The sequence below is a fragment of the Panthera tigris genome, chromosome E1 (genome assembly GCF_018350195.1).
Source record: "Panthera tigris isolate Pti1 chromosome E1, P.tigris_Pti1_mat1.1, whole genome shotgun sequence".
NCBI lineage: Eukaryota > Metazoa > Chordata > Mammalia > Carnivora > Felidae > Panthera > Panthera tigris.
The window spans coordinates 24,307,312-24,325,973 of NC_056673.1; the positions used below are offsets into that span (position 1 = coordinate 24,307,312).

General features: G+C 50.4%; 3 protein-coding genes across 11 annotated transcripts in view; all 3 read right to left on the reverse strand.

Annotated features, from left to right (window-relative positions):
• Positions 1-204: 204 nt before the first annotated feature.
• On the reverse strand, positions 205-6,014 carry MRM1 (mitochondrial rRNA methyltransferase 1). 2 transcript variants are annotated; one of them, XM_042967408.1, is made up of 5 exons: positions 5,021-6,014; positions 4,710-4,803; positions 2,882-3,014; positions 2,661-2,780; positions 205-238 (listed from the first exon to the last, which is right to left on the reverse strand). In XM_042967408.1, exons 1-5 carry the CDS (start codon positions 5,581-5,583, stop codon positions 222-224), a joined length of 927 nt encoding a protein of 308 aa, XP_042823342.1. In that variant the 5' UTR covers positions 5,584-6,014; the 3' UTR covers positions 205-221. The 2 variants fall into 2 exon arrangements, with proteins under 2 accessions (XP_042823342.1, XP_007099456.3); XM_007099394.2 differs by lacking the exon at positions 205-238 and adding an exon at positions 477-2,228.
• Positions 6,015-6,226: 212 nt separating this feature from the next.
• On the reverse strand, positions 6,227-17,185 carry DHRS11 (dehydrogenase/reductase 11). Its single transcript, XM_042966868.1, is given in 7 exon segments — positions 6,227-7,204; positions 7,436-7,502; positions 7,697-7,789; positions 8,410-8,539; positions 8,939-9,033; positions 12,051-12,263; positions 14,933-17,185. Coding segments are annotated over 7 exon segments (1,116 nt in total). The 5' UTR covers positions 15,290-17,185; the 3' UTR covers positions 6,227-7,043.
• A 105-nt stretch (positions 17,186-17,290) lies between these two features.
• Positions 17,291-18,662, reverse strand: part of GGNBP2 (gametogenetin binding protein 2) — a 34,429-nt gene continuing 33,057 nt past the window's right edge. For all 8 annotated transcript variants that reach the window (XM_042966861.1, XM_042966858.1, XM_042966857.1 and 5 more), the window contains one exon: positions 17,291-17,933. In XM_042966861.1, coding sequence (XP_042822795.1) covers positions 17,730-17,933 — 204 coding nt within the window. In that variant the 3' untranslated portion in view covers positions 17,291-17,729. The remainder of the gene's footprint in view (positions 17,934-18,662) is intronic.

Here is an 18,662-nt window from a genome sequence, read left to right on the forward strand (position 1 = left end):
GCTCAAGGGTACCAATGCGGTAGAGATCTCTATGGAGTTTTATGAAAAGGTTCTTCTTCGGGGCGCCTGGGTGGCTTGGTCGGTGAAGCGTCCAACTTCGGCTCAGGTCATGATCTCACGGTCCGTGGGTTCGAGCCCCGCATCGGGCTCTGTGCTGACAGCTCAGAGCCTGGAGCCTGTTTCAGATTCTGTGTCTCCCTCTCTCTCTGCTCCTCCCCTGTTCATGCTCTGTCTCTCTCTGTCTCAAAAAATAAATAAACGTTAAAAAAAAAATTAAAAAAAAAAAAAGGTTCTTCTTCTTTCTTGAGAGGAAAAACTTTGACTTTAAAGCAATCTTAGGCCCTTTTATTTTATTATTTATTTATTTTGAGAGGGAGTGAGCAAGTGGGGGGACAGGCAGAAAGACAGGGAGAGAGAATCCCAAGCAGGCACCGCATTGTCAGCACAGAGCCTGATGTGGGGCTCAATCTCACGAACCATGAGATCATGACCTGAGCAGAAGTCAAGAGTCAGATGCTTAACCAACTGAGACACCAAGGCGCCCGTGCAATCTTGGGCCCTTTTAAAACAAATTCAAATGTCTTTTTAAACGGGAATCCCAAGATAATTTCATTCCAAAGAGAAAAGAGTGGTACCTCTTACTGAGCACTACCGTGTGGAAGGCACTGAGCTCATGTTGCCCTCTCTATCCTCCCACAACTTGGGAAGGTAGGGTGATCCCCCTTCACCAATGAGGAGACTGAGGCTCGGGTGGGAAAGGAACTTGTTCAAGGTGACAGAGCAATTAGGACTTTAACTTAGGTTGCTGTCCTCCAGGATCCATACTCCAGAACAGTGGTTCTCAACGAGGGCGATTGTGTCCTCCAGGGGACATGTGGCAATGACTGGAGACATTTTTGGTTGCCACACTGGGGGGCAGGGGGTGCTCCTGGCATCTAGTGGGTAGAAGCCAGGGATGTTGTTGAACATCCTATGAGGCACAGGACAAGCCATCCAACAAAGAGTTATCTGGCCCAGAATGTCAATACTGCTGAGGTCCTGGAGCCCCTACTCCAGTGGTTCTCAGCCTGGGGTACACATTAGACTCATTTGGGGGCAGGAGGGGGGGGCTTTCAAATTCCTGATACCCAGGTTGCCCCCTGACCAATTACATCAGATTCTCTGGGGGTGGGTCCCCAGTGTGAGTTGTTTTTGAAAGATTGCCAGGTGGTTCCAATGGGTAGCCAAGACTGCTCTAAACTACTTATACCGGGGGCTTCTGCTCCATTTGTGGGACCCTGTGGGAGGAGCACCAAATCCATGTGGGTTGTACAATAAACAGCAACACTGTCCCCACCACTCCACAGAACCAAAGGCCAGGGCTCTGGTTCATTGGTTCCTTTCTCAGAGGTGCACTGACTGATGAGTCACTGGTGAGGAGGTCTGGAAGGCCAGTGAGGTGAGAGGTGTTTGTTAATCTTTCCCTTGCCTCTCTGGGGGCCACAGCCAGGAATCTCCAGAGATGGCTGCAAAAACTTCCAGAAGAGACTACGGATCAAAGAGCAAGGCTGCCATCTAGTGGAAGAATGGGACAGAATGGCCCAGGTGACATTTTATTGGATCCTCACAAAGAGCCCTGTGAGGGACAGCAGGATGAAGCCTCGTGCTCAAGGTCCCCACTGGGGCAGGCAGGGTTGGAGCCTGGATTTGTACCCGTCTAGTCCACAAGAGGAACGAGGCCTTCCTCTACATTCTCACACTGGTTCAAGAGGAATAGGACACCTGGACTAGGCTGCCCAATTCCCTTTGTATGTCTTGACTTCCAGGCAGGGCCCAGGAGGAAAGAGACCCTCTATCCCAGCACAATCTTGGAGACTAACAAGCTGCCACTTCCAACCGCAAGTCCAAAATCAAAACAGGAAACTGAACTTTCCTTTGGTCTCCATCGCAGAGCTTCCTGCCCTACAAGATAGTGCCTAGTAAACAGGGGCCTGGGTGCACTCTCAGGCAAGAGACACCAGTACATTCGATCATGTGGATGTGTGTGCCCTCTAGCACACACACCTCAGACAGTCCAAGTCAGCCCCCATTATGCCTCTCTTGTTCTGGTTCTGAGGACAGTCCTGGGTGCTGAGCCACTCTGGGCCCTGCTGATGTGGCTGAGGTTCCTTGCGGGTCTTAGAGAAGTTGCTCTCTCTTCTCTGCAGAGAAACCCTTCCTCTGGCTGCAAATGGAGTGAAGAAGAATTCCTGCACCAACAGACAAAAGGACAAAAGGGGAAGAGAGAGGATGGAGAAGAGGAAGGACCACGTGTCAGCACTCCCTCTTCTCATCCTCAAAGGATGCATTTGGGGCACCTGGGTGGCTCAGTTGGTTGAGCATCTGACTTCAACTCAGGTCATGATCTCATGTCTCATGAGTTCAAGCCCCACATCAGGCTCTAAGCTGACAGCCTGGAGCCTGCTTCAGATTCTGTGTCTCCCTCTCTCTCTGCCCCTCCCCTGCTCACATTCTGTCTCTGTCTCAAAGACAAACATAAAACAATTTTTTTTAAAAAGATGCATTTTCCCCATCTGGCACATAAAGTGACTGAGGCACAGAAAGACAGGGAAAATTGTTGAGTGTAAAACACCTACACATGTGTGGTCAGAGGGCAAGAAGTCAGGCAACAGTAGACTCACCTGCAGCCACGGAGACATTCAAGGAGTCAAGTCCAGAGGGCAGCTGCCGGCCAGGCAGGATTGTAAGGAGAAGCTGGCAGGAGGCCTGTACCTCCTTGGACAGACCAGAGCCCTCATTACCTGCAGGGCATAGAGGCAGAGGGTTAAGGATGCCCCAGTTAGACACATGGGCACTCTGGACATGCACATCTGAACAAGGAAAAGTGGGGACATCTACCTACCCAGCACTAGGACAGTAGGCCGGTCCCAGAGGAACTCCAAGCAGCTAGTGACAGGGATCTCAGAGAACGAGGAAATCTCAGGCCCCAGGCAGCCCACTGTGCCAGCTACGAGCCAGCCCTCCCGGGCTCTGGCCTGAAAGGAGGAAGAAGAAATCAAGTTCTAGGTCACGAAACCTTCATTCAAGCCCCAGCTGAGGAGCTGGTCTTGTGCATATAGTCATTCCCTTGCTGATCCATTCAATTCATCAACAGTTATTAAGCCTCTAGAATGGGCAGGCTCTGTTCTAAGTGATGGGGACAGGGCAGAGAACAAAATGGGCCCAAATCCCAGCTACCCAGTGGAAGGGTGATCAGGGAAGGCCTCACTGAGGCAATACTGGAGTGGAGACCTGAACGAGATGAAGGAGTACCAAGCATACATCTGGGGGCAGAATAATCTAGGCAGAAATGAGTTAAGTGCAAACGCTGAGGCTGGCACTTATGTGACACATGGGAGGAACAGTGGAGTGGCAAGGTGGTGGCGGGTGGGGAGGGAGGACGAGAGGGAGGGAGACAGGAGAGGGAACAAAGAGCCACATAAGGTAGGACCTCAAAGGCCACTAGAAGGACTTTGGCTTTTGCTCTCTGAGAGAGATGTGAAGGCTTTGAAAGGTTCTGAGCAGAGAAGTAACATGTTTCAACAGAATCACTCTGCCTGCTGGGTTGAGAGCCAATAGCAAGAGATGGGACATTCCCACAATAATGCAGGCAAGAGATGATGGAAGCCTGCGCCAGAGTGGGAGCTGCAGAGATGGGGAGGATTGGTGGGAATACAAAAATACCTTCATGGTAAAACCAAAAGAATTTGTGGATAGGGTGGGCCATGGCAAGCAGGAAGAATCAAGGCCACCACAGCACTGGGCCTAAATAAAGGGATGCGGTTGCCATCGATCAAGCTGGGCAAAGTCTACAGAAGGAAGTGCTTGGCTTTGAAAATGTGAAGTTTGAAATGCCCCTCAGACCACAAAAGAAGCTGTTGAGTAAGCAACTTGATAATATGAATCTGGGGTTGAGAAGTCAGATCCAGGCTAGCATATACATTTGGGAGGCAGCCAAGCATAGGTGGTATTTAATGCCCTGAGACTGGATGAAACCAAGAAATGAACACATACAGAACAGAGATCCAAGGACTGGGCCTGGGAGACCTAGGGGGGCAGATGGTCATGGGAGCAGTCAAATGCAAGGCAAGACTGCCCCCTTGTGTCCATCAATAGAAGCACAACTGAAGACAGAAACTTGGACCAGGAAAGGGGTTTCTTTACTTAGGTTTACCCCTTCCTGGATATCAAAGTTGTTGTTGGTGGTGGTGGTGGTTTGTTTGGGTTTTGGTTTTCTGTAGGGTTGGGGGGCGGGGTGGGCGGGAGAAAGGCATAAGTGAACCTGTCTTTCTTCAAAGAGCCTTTCAGGCTGTGCCCCCACTCAGAATGCATGACTCCTGCCAACCAGCTTCTCACAGTCCATCACACCATTTACTGAAAACCTACTTAGTAGGCAGCGAGGATCTGAGGTATACTAGCCTCCAAGGCAAAGAGGTAGTACAGTAAAGGAAATGAAGGAGTACAGTAAAGGGAATGAAGCTAGGAAGTCTTTAACTTCAGATTCTGCCCTACTTATGGTTTTGAAAATTCCAGAATCCTTCCCTTCCAAAAGGGATTTAGAAGGACGTAGGAAACGATGCCAACATTCCCCTTCCTCTCCCCTTCTTTCATCAACTGCTGGATGAGTGCCCTTGGAGAGACTGAGTTTGTCTCGTTTCTTCTCTACCCACCGTCCGCCTCCCCGCCATTACCTGTAAAAAACTGGCCAGGTCATCAGTGGAGAACAGGTCCATCACCTCCATAGCACCCGCGCTGGCTTTGCTGACTACTGGGGTGAGTGGGCAGCTGCAAATTTCCCCATGCCCTGCATTAAACTGGGTAATCTCAAACCCGGTGCTTTGCCCTAGCCAACCCCCACCTCCCCGCCCCGCCTCCCTGGCCCTGGCCCCCAAGGGTTAAGGGTGAGAATTCTGACGATGGGACGAGGGATCAAGGGTCAAGGTGCTTAGAAACTCGGCTGTGCCCCAAAGCGGGGCACATGGGGATTAAGGGATGTCCATGCCTGTTTCTCCCGCTGGTGATGACTTTATCCACTCCGAGAAAATGAGCAGAACGCAGCACACCCCCAAGGTTCCGGGGATCCTGGAGCCCTTCGAGGACGAGCCACAGCTGCCGGGGGTCGTCGCCTGGCCTCGCCTCCCCGACCTCAGTCCAAGGCCGAGGCTGAAGCGGGCTCACCTCCATGCAGACGCCCTGGTGGGCCTGGTAGCGGCACAGGGCGTCCAGCTTCTGCCGTCTGGGCCGCAGAACTGGTATGTCACGCGCCTCCGCCGCCCGGAGCAGCTCGGCCCGCTCCCCTTGCAACCCTGATCTGCCGGCCTGGAGCAGAAGCCTGGCCACGCGGCGACGAGCAGCTCGCAGAGCCAGGAGACAAGGGGACAGGCCAAACAGACGCTCCAGTCCCTCCGCAGATCGCGGGGTCGGCGCCAGGTCATCCAGTAGCAGGCGGCTCAGCTCCTCCCCGCCGGGCCGCTCCCCACGCCTCGCCGCTTGAGAGGAATGACGCGCGAGCAGGCGACCCGAAAACCGCGAGGTCGCGCCCCTGACGGCCCAGAGCAGTGCCATGGTCGATGCCCCCTGCTACGTCATCAGGATTGGTCACTCCCGCCGCGGCCCGCTCCGGGTCCCCAACATTGGCAAAGGAGACCCGATGGCCGTCTCTACCTCGCCCCCTCAGAGTACGAATAGCCTGGATTCTCGACTTAGACTACCCACAACCAGGTAGCCTAACCAAGGCCGCCCCTCCCCGGCTCCCACGTGGGCTACTCTGCTTCCGGGTTCGGGCGGCCTGCCCCCTGCCCGCTGACGCACTGCGCATGCCCGACCGCCCCGCGGTGCCCACAGCGCCTCCTGCAGGACTAGCTGAGCCGCAGCCTTCTCTGTACTGCGACCTGCTGGGCTGCCCCCTACTACCGGCATCATTCTGTGCCTTTCGAGGTCCCAGAAGGCTGGAGGGCCACATTCACCCAGACACCGGCAAAAGCCACTTGAAAAGGGATGTGTTCCAACCAGGTCAGTCGTGGTGATTCCCCCCCCGCCCCCCCCCCCCCCGACATCCAGTCCACCACCAGGTGCTGGGGATTTTCCTCAGAAGCTTCTGCATCCAGCCCCTCCTCTGCACCTCCACTGCCTTGTCAAACCCTCAGCATCAGTCAACAGGACGCCAGCAGTAACTTCCTGTCCCGTGGCAGCTGATTCTCCAAGTGACAGCTCTGTGCCTCTCCTGCACCTGCTGACAAGCCAACTGATGTCCTTGGCCCATAGGTAATCACCAGACTCTTTGCTCAGCACACAGACCTCCGGTGATTCAGGCAGCAACTTCCTTTTCGGCCCCATCTCACTCCTGCACTACATTCTGTGCTGTTCCCATGACATTGCCTGCTTTTTTGGCCTCCCGGCCTTGTATCCACTGTTGTCCTCTTTCCTGGCTGGCAAACTCCTACCCATTTTCAAGACTCAACCCAAACCCACATCTGCTACCTAAGGTAATCCATACTCCAGGAGTGATGCCCCAAAGCGCCCACCTTCCCACTCACCTGGAAGAAATTCTGAGGCACAACCACCCCTGATCACAGAAAAGGAGAAAGAACAGAAAGATACTCCTAAAGCCAAGGTAGGTTGTTGCAATTTTTCTTTTTTAATTATCACAGTGAAACCCAGTTGGGAGGCAGGGCCCGATATTCAGCTGCCATAGTCAGTGTGGAGTGATGACCCCACTGGGAGCAGAGAAGCCAAGCCTGGGCTGGAGAACTGGGGTGGGTGAAGAGAAGAGGCAATGGGGGCAGTAGGGCAGGGAGAGGAGGAAGCCTAGGGCCTTGGATAGCTATTCAGATAGAAGGTGAGGGCTTCTCTCTGCCCCCTCCTCCTTGAGGTACAGGGGTTGGGGTACAAGAAGATAGGGGGAAGCCCCCCTTTTGGCCACAGTTCCTTCCCCAGGTCAAAAGGAAGAGACCAAAGAGAGCACACAAAGGCCAAGGAGCCCAAGAAGCGGACCAATAATTAACCAAATTACCTGTTAACCAAAGTTAACAGGTAAAACAATTGGGGACACCTAACCTCCTCTCCCCAGCCCACTGTTCATATTTGTGGTGGACATAATTTGATAAGACATAAAAACTTCCAAAAATTTGTAGCCCCTGGTGGGTTGGAGAGAGGAAGCAGAATCCAGGAGTCTGGAAATCAACACCTAAAATCCAGAGGCAGGAGTCAAGCCGTGAGGCGTGGGGACGGAAGACAGAACTCCCCACAGGAAACTAGATCACCTACTCCATGGGCCTCATCTGGATGTCTCCAATCTGCTGGAAGGCACAAGGCTTGAGGCAGACAGGATGCTCTCCCCACCCGCTAGGCCTCCCTGCTGTCCTCCTCTGGGATGGCTGGGCTCTTCCAGGAGGTGGCCAGTCAAGGCCAGACTCACCTGGACACGTGGAAGGGTGCTTGAGGACATAGATGACAGCCTCAGCCACATCTTCAGGTTTGAGACACTGGAGAGTATGAGAGGGATGGTGAGGGCAGAGTGAACCTCCCACCTCTGACGTCCTCTCCAACATCTTCATCCCTACCCCAACCCTCCAGGAGGCATGACAGGCTGGCTAGAAGAGTGTGGTCTAAAGGCCAGGGTTCCCTCTGCATTCACTTAGGGAGTGAGTGGCTCACTGGCCTCAGAGTGAGGCCTCACCTTTATGCATTCATAGATGGCAGCTGCCTTCTCAGGGTCCTTGTTGTGGAGTTTGAAGGAGAATTGTGTCTTCGCCACTTCTGGAGAGATGCACTGGACCAACAGAGAGGGCCTGCTCAGGAGCTGAGCTGAGCCCTGCCTCCATCCCAGTCAGAAGCTAGGCTTAGGGGAGAGGCAGGATGGAAAACATGGGGGCCCCCCTGCTTCACAGTGATGGCTGCCCAATGTCCAGCAGCCACCTCCTCCTCCCAAAGCTGCCACTAGCAATGATCACAATGACACCTACCACCTATGGAGCCCTTCTCAGGTAAGTGTTTTACAAAATGGTGTCCCTTAAGACTTCATCACTGGGTCAGTATCACCATCTCCATTTTACAAATGAGTAAGGCTGAGGCTTGGAGGGGTTAAGTGAGTTGCCCAAGGTCATGTGACCTTCCAGGGAAGAGCCCAGAGTCTGGGTTTACAGCCACGGTTTCCCACAGCCCCTGCTCTCCCTCAGTCTCACCTACTGTGTTCCCTTCTGGTCAGCCCCCTCCCATCTCAAAGTCAGTGACCTGAAGTTCAAAGGGCTACTCAGGGTCATGCAAGCAGCAGCAGAGCCCAGGAGCTCTGTGCCCCTCACACTCCCAGCAGGGCATCCTGAACAGTATGAGTGTGGGGTGCGGAAGGCCTGTGCCTACCCTGTCCCCACCAGGGCCAGGCCTCACCCTCACTGTGGCTCAAATGTGGGTCTGGGCCTCCCGAAGCTCTTGCCTCAGTCCCTTTGTCAGTGTGGTGATGGCATACTTGGTAGCACTATAGAAATGGATCACAGAGTGGGGTGACACTTGGTGACCAGACATGCTGGGTGGAAGAAAGGAGGGGAAAGAAGAGAGTGAAGCTGCTGATGGACCAGCAGTGCCCCCTGCTGGACCAGTCAGCCCCACCACCTAGATGCTGCAGGAAAGCCGTCTCAAGGGGACCTCTTTACAGGCCATCCTGGTGGCCCACTGATGTAGCTCCAGCAATTCAAGCAGCTCCTGTAAGTCCTGCTCTTCCTAGAAGTCCAACTAGGGGCTGGCACTTGATATACACTATTCTTTCTCTCGCCATAATTGTGCCATTTGGCTGTTAACTGGGTATTAAGTCCCTATTTCACCACCAATGAAACTGATGTCCAAAGAGGTCAAATGAACGCAACAGATCACTCAGCTTGGAGGGTGAGTGATGATCTGAGCTTTAGCCCTTGTCCACCTGCCTCACCTGTTGATATTAATGATGTGCCTGTCATCCACCTTCCATTCCTTCATGGACTGGTAGGCTTCCCGAGTGCAGATGCTGAGGGCCAGCATGTTCACCTGCAGGCTGGGGAGGGCAGTGGGGTATCTCTAGCTTGGGCCCATCTGAGCAGGTAATAGAGCCACAGAGCCCGTCCAGGGGAGTGGCATTCCAAAACAGTGTCCAGGTCCTACCAGAGACCAACAATGGTTCCAGGGTACCTTGCCTTAGGTGCCTCTCCCCCTAAAGCCACCAGCCCCAGCAGTGCTAATTCCTCTCCCCAGGTAACCTCCGCCTCCAAGATTCTGTAAACAGCAGTGGGAAACTCCCAAACTCATCCATGACCCAGGAACCCTCCCTGTCTTGGATGTCTCCTCTACAAACAACAGAACCTCTGCCTTAGAGAACTATCTCCTTTTCTTCCTCAAATACCCTCTCCTCTCTTATCTGGGCCAGCTTCCCTGGCCTTGCTCTCTAAAAAGCCTAAAATCCAGGGCGCCTGGGTGGCTCAGTCAGTTAAGCGTCTGACTTCAGCTCAGGTCATGATCTAGTGGTTTGTGAGTTCGAGCCCTGCATGGGGGACTGCACTGACAGCTCAGAGCCTGGAGCCTGCTTCAGATTCTGTGTCTCCCTCTCTCTTTGCCCCTCCCCCACTCACACTCTGTCTCTCTCTCTCTCTCTCTCTCTCTCTCTCTCAAAAATAATAAAAAAATTAAAGATAAAAAGCCTAAAATCCTTCCAAAATGGCTTTAAAAATCTCTCTCCTTGGTGTGCCTGCGTGGCTCAGTAGGTTAAACATCTGACTCTTGATTTCAGCTCAGGTCATGATCTCACAGTTTGTGTGTTCAAGCCCAAACGTGGGGCTCTGTGCTGACAGTGCAGGGCCTGCTTGGGATTCTCTGTCTCCCTCTCTCTCTGCCCCTCCTCCCTCCCCTGTTTGCCTGTGTTCTCTCTCTCTCAAAATAAACATTTTAAAAAAATAAATAAATAGTGGCTCAGTCAGTTAAGGGTCTGATTCTTGGTTTTGACTCAGGTCATGGTCTCATGGTTCATGAGTTCCAGCCTCACACTGGGGTGGGTGCTGACAGCTGGGGGCCTGCTTGGGATTCTCCGTCTCTCTCTCTCTGCCCCTCCCTCACTCATGCGAGCACGCTCTCTCTCGCTCTCTCTCTCTCCCCTAATAAATAAGCTTTAAAAAAAAGAAACCTTTAAATAAATTAATTAATTAATTAAAAAAAAATCTCTCTCCTCAAGTATAGACCCTAGCCTCTCTCTGCCTTACTCAGCTACTCTCTGCTCCTTTCCTATCTCCTCCCTTAAGACTATAAGTAGAGAAGGCCTGCCCTTCCTTCCTTCCATGCCTTCCTCTAGACTCTGTTCCATCTACAAGATTAGGCACAGAGACTCTTTATGGGGGTGGGGTAGCTGGTCAGAAGATGGCAGGGGACCTCCTAAGCACATGAGGGCTTTCTGCCTTCCTTGGCCTCTGCCAGAGGTGACCCAAAATCCCCACCCTTCATGGAACAAAGGCCTGAAGAAGTATCTCAGCTCCAAAGCTCCTGCCAAGCCACACTCCTGCCCCATGAGGACAAGCACAGATAAAGCTTTCAGCAGGTCCTCAAGTCTCTCCTCCTGAGAAGAGACAAGACCAGCCAGGACATTAGATGTTTCTCTTTATCAGGTGTCAGAGCCAGGCATCAGGACAGAACACCCTCGCCATGAACCTGCCTCAGCATTCATAGCAGAAGGACACGAGGACCTTTTTTCTGGCCCGCTTAGCAATGTGTATTTATGAGGCAGAAAACTCAACTCTGAGGACAGATGGAATAAGAGGAACAGGTCCCTGAGACCAGGGGAGTGATTCTCCTAAGGCTGGTGGGGTGGAGGGTGGAGATGTCTCAGAAGACGATCCTAATAGAATTACATAGTGTTGAAGCTGGAAAGGGCCTTAGGGACTCAATATATGTCCCTCATTTTACAGACGTGCAAGATCTCAGATCTCCCAGAAGGCTGTCTGAGGGCAGGGGTAGTGCTTCATTTTCACTGTTCACTGTTTCAATGTTCATTGTTCATTTCTAGGCCCAAGCAACTTTTAGGTGCTAAATCGATTGTGGGAAAAAGATCCATCCCATGTACACACTGTTTTCAACTTCTCAGGATACTTTTATACCCTAATATTGCCCCATAATATAGTCTAGAAGTTGAAAACCCATGTCCTGAAGGCTGTGTTTGGTCTGTACAAAGTTTTAAAACATTTGTAATTCACTCCCAATGTGCACTGGAAGCTTTCATTCCTTCAAAAAATATCTATTGAGTGTTTATGGGCTGAGGCCATAACAGAGAATAAACCAGACAAAAATCCTTGCCCTTGTGGAGCTGAGGTTTTGGTAAATGGGAGGGGTAGGATGTCACATAAAAACCCAGGCTCTCCACTCCTCTCAAAGAAATGGTAAGATCTGGCCACACTGGACCCATAGTGCTCCACAGCAGGGATGCTGGATTTCAGCAGCCACCCTTGTACTTGGCCATGTGCTCTCCCACTTACTGTAGACTCCCCTGACTCACCTCACTCATTTAGCTATTTACCTGGCCCCAGGGGATACTGGGGTTTGTGGCCCCAGATATTGATGTGTGTTCACCCCAATTAAATGTGACAAGGCTGATAGAGAATAACCACCTGCCTGAAGCCACACCATGACTGGCAGGGCTGGGTGAGAACCTCATCTCCTGTCTCTTGTTTCCTTTTCTTGTAAGACCATGTTCTCAAGCACTCAGCACGGTGCCAGCACATGGGAACATTCAATAAATAGCAGTTCTCTTCCCTACCAGTCTTTCTTCCAGTAGAAAGAAATCAGCCTGGACTTTAAGAACTGCCCCTTTAAGGGACTCAGAGGAAAGAAGAATGGAAAAGATATGGCCATTCATCCACTCACTATGCCTCTGGTAGGGAAAGAAGCAAGGGGAGAGTCAAGGTGCCCCAGTTATGAAGCCAAAGTTCCCTCCTGTTACATGTCCTATCCTGAGCAGCCCTCTGGTTCACAAAGCCCTGGCTCCCCATTCTCCTCCCAACCCCCCACTCCAGGTCTGTAGCCCTTACATTGAACATGTCCTTCCAGCTGCTGGTGTTGCCTGAGAGCAGAGTGTCAGGCCGGGCCAAGCCAGCATTGTTGATGCAGATGTCCACACCACTGTGCTGAGAGCAGACAGCCAAGAACGTGGAGAGGATGTCCTCCTCGCTGGACAGATCACATCTGTGGGGGATCAAAGTCCTGGGGTAGCCTATACTCTTAAATTTGGCAGCCAGGGTTTCCTATGAAACCCAACAAGGGGCTAACTGGGGTGAGCGGCTCCCACACCTTCCCACCCAGAGACAGTCTTCTTCTGCTGTCACCACTCAGAGAACTCTCTCCTTTGACAGTCACCTTCCAGCCATATAGTTGTTGGGACTACTTGTCCTCTTTGATCAAAGTCCAGGGGATAAGAGCACTCCCTGAGTGAGGGGGAGTATGGGAATGGAGTTGAAATCGTCAATGGAAGACTCTCACAATAAACTTGAATCTTCATTTCTGAGAAGAGAGTAGGGAGCCAGCGGTCCAAGGCATAGCATGATCTCCATCTCTTCTGCCTCTCCTCCAACAGGAACCTCTTCTCTGCTCATAGGTAAGCTACACCTCTCACCCCACCAGCTTCTTCCACCAGCACCAGGAATCACTGAGCTGATTATGCCAGGATTCTCTCCCCTCCCCTTGCCTCATCTAGCTCCTTCCAGAGGGCTTATGTCTGAACAGTCACCCTCCCTCCACAGAATGCAGCCAGTTGGCTCTCAGATTGGGCCCAACTGCCAGTCTCCCCTTGCCCTACCTATAGGAAAGGTCAGGAAGTCAGGACAGATTCTTTCTCTCTGTCCCACAGTGTACCATACTCTACCCCAAAATTTCTTGAGATATGATGAAGCAAGTTAGGTGGCAGATGACACTGGGAAGCCTTAGTGTATCGACAGGGACCTCAGCACACAGAGGAGCCCTGAGATGGAAAGACCTGAGAATACAGAGCCACTGGGAGGTGGTTGTGAGGGATGCAGACATTCAGAAGCAGAAAGAAACCAAGCTCCATGGCCTTAAAGGCCAGTGAGTGGGCATCTGAGCCTCATAAAGGTGACTGTACATGTACAGGAGGGAGAGAGTTGGGTGGTAGGGGGTGCCCTAGAGAAAGGCCAGCTTGGGCCAGTTGCCTTGGCCTGGAACCCTTCCCTCCCCGCCAAGTCAAGATGGGAATAAAGGGCTGGCTCAGGTGACCTAGGAAACTCTTTTCTGCTTTAACTTTCCAAGAGTTCAAAAGGTATGGTCCTCTGGGACTTAGAAGGCCCCCTTTACCCAATTTCACCTATTCACAACGACCTCAGGAAATAGGGCTTCTCTCTGTCGGAGGCCAGAACTCAAACTCTATTTTAGTATCAATTAATAAAAGCAAACTAGGCACAAGGAAGCCTGGGATTCTCCCCTCCCCTGGCATGCAACTTGTCCCTTCCACCTCCAGACTCAAATCCCTGCAAGAAAGCCAGAATGAAGGGCCTGGGGACATCTTTCTCCCTGTCGCTGCCTTCTCTTTGTCCCACCTGTCCTCATCTATCTTCAGAAATGACCTGAAACCATGTCAGTCCCCTCACAGAACAGGCATTTCCCCCTCATTAAAAGAGTCATCTTGGGGCTGAGTGAACAGCCTGAGGATCCCCCTTGAAGCTCAGGGACCCCCTTTCCTGGCTGGTTTGGGGTAGTAGGAAGAGAAGGCAAGAGTGACTTTAGACTTAAGGAATCCAGTGGTCTAAGCCCTGGTCTGATCCTCTAGGCTCCAAGGCTAGGGTTGGGCCCTGAACTCCTCAGAATAGGAGAAACGGAGGAGGAGAGTAGGGCAGTGGTACAGCTGGGTGACCTTGGGACTATCTAGGTGGCTATAAAGTGTACCTTTGGTCAGCAGAAGGGGAGGGGAAAGCCCTTCTTCTGGTACACCTTCTCCCTCTGTCCCCACCCAAAGCCTCCTGGTGCAGGGATTTTGAACAATGGTGGAAGATAAAGCCCTGCAGCTAATCGCTAGCCCAAACCCTGAGAGTGATCTTGTCAGGTGCAAATCCAAAGATGACCTATGATGAAAATTTCCCATCTTCTTCCTTCCTGTTACAACATGGCCAACTTCATTTTTCTTTGAGCTCTTGTTGCTCACAACTTGGGGCTCCCAACCCTAGTTTAAGAGAAAAACCAGTAGTTCCAGTTCCGTATTGCTTTGTCCCCTCAGGGCTTACATAGTCAATGCCCTATTTCACCCACTCAGTCCCACCCAAGACAGTGCAATTGGAGAAAGGTCGATCTGTAAATATCCCATTGGTCTGTTAGGCCCATTTGGTAAGGGTTAACCCTCAAATTGGGGGTTGGGGAAGGAGAGGGTGAGTTTCTTCTGAAAAGCTCTATTCCCACCCCAACCCCACCCTCAGTGCTGGGTGAAAAATTATCATGATCAAAACCTCTAGCTCCTGTTCATCTGGCTGGCCAGCCACTTTGGTTGTCTTTGTGGGCTTAGTCTGGGGACTAGAGGAAACAATCTAGTAGCCAATTTAGCCACTGAGGCCAGAAAGCTTTCTTTCCTTCTCCCTGGCTGCCTAGCTAGCCCTGATCTCTGGCTACCCTTTTCCTCAGCCGACCTGGGCAGGCAGATAGGCACGGAGAAATATGCCAAGGAGTTGGTACACTGGAGTAGAGGCTGTTAGGAGTAGGGTCTCCTTAAAAGAAGGGACTTCATGAAAGGGAAGGTAGAGGCCTGCCCTACTAGGCATCTCATCCCTCATAGTCGGATCCGGTTGCAAATGGCCTTAGGGGAGCAGCAAGTGGGGGCAGCGTCGCAGCCTAGGTCAGACCACTCCGCCTCCCGGACCGTACACCAGCGGAAACAACGCCTCCCAGAAGGTCCCTCTCCCCGGCGGACGCTTACCTCGATGTTGCTCACGGGGCGGGCACAACCCACTACCTTCAGTCCCTGCTGGACGAGGGCCCGGGCCACAGCCGCGCCGATGCCCCCCGAAGCTCCTGTCACCAGTGCCAGCCGGTCACGCCACTGCTCCATGCCGGTCCTGGCCATGGTCCCCAGCCGCCCGCCCACCTCGCTCCGCGATACGGACATTTGGATCGCGGAGCTCCTCCCGGGTCGCAAGGGCTCGGACGCATTTTGGTCACCACCGCGGCCACCGTTGCCGATCTGCGCCCCCTGGGAGCCGCGCCTGAACCTGCCTCCATTCTGCCCGGCCCCGGGCTGGGGCTCCACCCTCCGCTTCTCTGCGACCGACCACATCTAGCGGGAATCAGTCGCGGCCTTCCCGCCTCTTCCGGCCCCGCCCCATGCCTGACGGGAGGTGGGAAACTGTGCTTTCCTCTGTGCCGGCGGGTGCAGAGGGTTCCCGGGTGGCCTGTGGTCCTGCTTTGGTGAGCTCTTCCCTTAGGGGCAGGGAAACCGAGGTTTAGGGGGGGCTTGCTCCAGGCCCGAGGCCGTTCGTATTCTTGCCCCCTTGTTCAGTCTCCCCTCCCAGTTCCTGACCCCTATGGCAAGAAGGAGAAATTACAGGCTCTTAAGGTGACTCCAATGCCCGCCCTCTGGCTGATGCGAAGCGAAGGATTCAGCCTAGAAAAGGCTGAGTGCCTCAGCTATCATCCCTGAGTTACCCTCTCAACCCTACCTGATCCCTTGGCTTTACTAGAATGACAACTCAAGGTTAAAAATGGAAACACCCTCCAGTACACGTGTTAGGGGATTGTATCCCTACTGGCCTACTGTCTCCAACTGTCCTAGACCCTCCCACTCCCAGTTAAAAAATATATCACTGTGTACCAAAGATTAAAAGCAAAAGCTAACATTTACTGAATGCTGTGTAATTGGCACTTCTAAGCACTTTAAATATATTAGCATATGCACATAAACTCTTTAAGATACTACGTATTAGGCTTCATTTTGTAAGTGACTGAGACAGAAAGGGGTAAAGCATGGTTTGGACTTTAAGCCATGCAGTCTTAGGTCCAGGGGATGTGCTCCTAAACTGCCTTCATTCCATTCTGCCTTTTGTCTCTTCTTGGGTTGTTGGTTTTGCTCTCTGACCACTCAGGATGTTCCATCAAAACTCTGAAAACTGCCTTACATCTGCATCCTTAATATAGCTATCTTCCAAAGAAAAACACATCTCTGCATAACTACTGGAATCCCTCCACTGCAAGCAATGGCATAAGCAGTATGTGAGGCTGGTTTATTCATTCACCAAGTACTCATGTGTTTGGCCCAAGGATAAAGATTAAAACAAAATAAAACCAGTCCTTGCTTTTAGGGCTCTCAGGAGAAAACTTGACGGCAACAAGTGGTTAAGAAAGGTTTGAGCTCAGAGCCAAGGGCTCTGGGGGGCCCTTAGTCATTTTTTATGGATTCCAGGATGAAAGTAAACAAAGGCCAGAGAGGAGTCATGACTCATTTTTACCTCTGCCCCATCCCTATGCAACACTTAGATTTGAAAAGACAACTGAAGAGGTATATCAAAGAAATGCCACCAACTATAAAAATTAAATCTAAGCTTTTGCTGTTGCCCACCTGAAATCTGATTAAGTGGTACACAGCCCATAAAATTCACTGCATCCCCACTGCACAGAGGTATTGACTGTCCCACTACTTGCCTGCTGCCCACCAATATTATCAACATTGAGACACAAAGCTCTGAGCACATGTGTTTATCGAACTATTGACTCAACCTTTTAAATGGCAGCCAAGTGCTATTCCTGGGGGAATCTCTTCTCTCCTTCAGTACTCACAGTTCATGAAAGCAGTAAACTGTAATGCCACAGTGACTTTATTGTTGGAAACCAGATAAGGAGCATGCACTTATGGACCACAACGTGGTTAGCTCTAGGCGCAGTCTTTTGGTCCCAGGTCTACATGCTAAAGTAATTACTTTTCAGACAACCCTTGGTTGAAATTCTGCCAAGTTCTGTTTTCATTCTTCCAGTTCAGTATGAATCTCTGAATTTAAGGCACTTTATGTTAAGTGATACCAGGGAATTTTAAATAATAGCAATTAATCTCATGAGAAAGATGCTAGCCAGTATTTAAGGGTATTGCAGCAAATTTATTCTTTCAAAACAAAAGATTGAAAACTGCTTTTCTCAGCTCTAGTCAAGGGAAGAGTTTTGTCCTCAACAATTTGTATCTCTATCCTCATTTGCTCTTCATCCTAACATCAACACTGGTCAAATACCAAGTTCAGAAGTGGCAAATATTAAAATACTGCCACACATTAAGTAGAAACATGTACACCAATTTTTACTATGCATATTAATAAATATTCTTTATTTTAAATTTTGCACATTGCGCTTTAACATTACATCCAAACATTTTGCAAGTGGATGTCTACTTTGTAAAACCATATATTCAGCTCATTGTCATTTCTGTACAGAAGTATAAGTACAACATTACTTTTTGCCACTAAGTTGCTTTAGTAAGTCTCACAGGAAGAGAAACATTTAATGAAAAGAGATGGCTTAAATCATATGGCAGGCCTGCGCAGCACGCAACTAAAGACACAAGCCTGAAGAAAGAACTAATGAGGTTACCTCCACCGTCTCCCAAAACAAGAAAGAATCACATTGATTTAAAATTTTGCCGTAAGTCACTAAATTAAGAGTTTTTTTTTTTTTGAAAGAGAAGGCGCAGTAGTCATCTTGAGTGTTTCATTGAAAGACAGAGCTATTTTATTTATTTAATTTGCTCCAGCCGTTGTCAACCAGCCACTACAGATGGGCCTCTTGTGATCATTTAAGCGGCAGTATTTATTAAATTTCTCCTTCAGATGCTGTCGGTATTGTTCTCTATTGCTGTAGAAAGACTGGTTATTAGCCATAAATGACTGTATTTCATCTTGTGAGATAAAGATTTCCTCATCTGAAGTACATTCAGACTCATCCTGCAAATTAAAGCAGTAGTTAAGATTATGACTTAAATTAAGAATGCAAAATGCTATGCTGATGGAGGACAGCTAAAAATTCAGGCAAACTAGCCTTTTAATTTCAATTCAGTCACATGAAGTCTTTCATCGAACTGTTTACAGAACAAGCATAATGTCACTCCATCTTAGAAAGTACAAAGTAAGAATAAAATCCAACTTAACTCAGTTTGAAACTCTGGATCTATAATTTGTCTTAGAAGACCTATGAGCCTAAAAGACTCCCAACCTTTGCCTTAGAAAATGACTAATTAGATAACTAGACTTTAAATAAAAACTTGAGGGGCACCTGGGTGGCTCAGTCTTAAGGCTAAGCATCCGATTTCAGCTCAGGTGATGATCTTGCGGTTTGTGAGTTTGAGCCCCACGTTGGGCTCTATGCTGACAGCTCAGAGCCTGGAGCCTGCTTCGGATTCTGTGTTTCCCTCTCTCCCTGACCCTCCCTCTGCTCGCACTCTCTCAAAAAAATAAACTTTAAAAAAATAATAGAAACTTAAAATTAAAAAAATAACAATGTTTCTGATTACAGCAAAACAAACGACTAACTAGAGATGGTTACAACTAGTTACCAAATTTTAAATAACCAGACTGATGTGATTAACTGGATGGTCCTGTGTTGAAACTTTTATCTCTACAAATTAAGTAAAATAAAACCTTTTTAAAATTTAAGAAACTTAACCACCACATAAA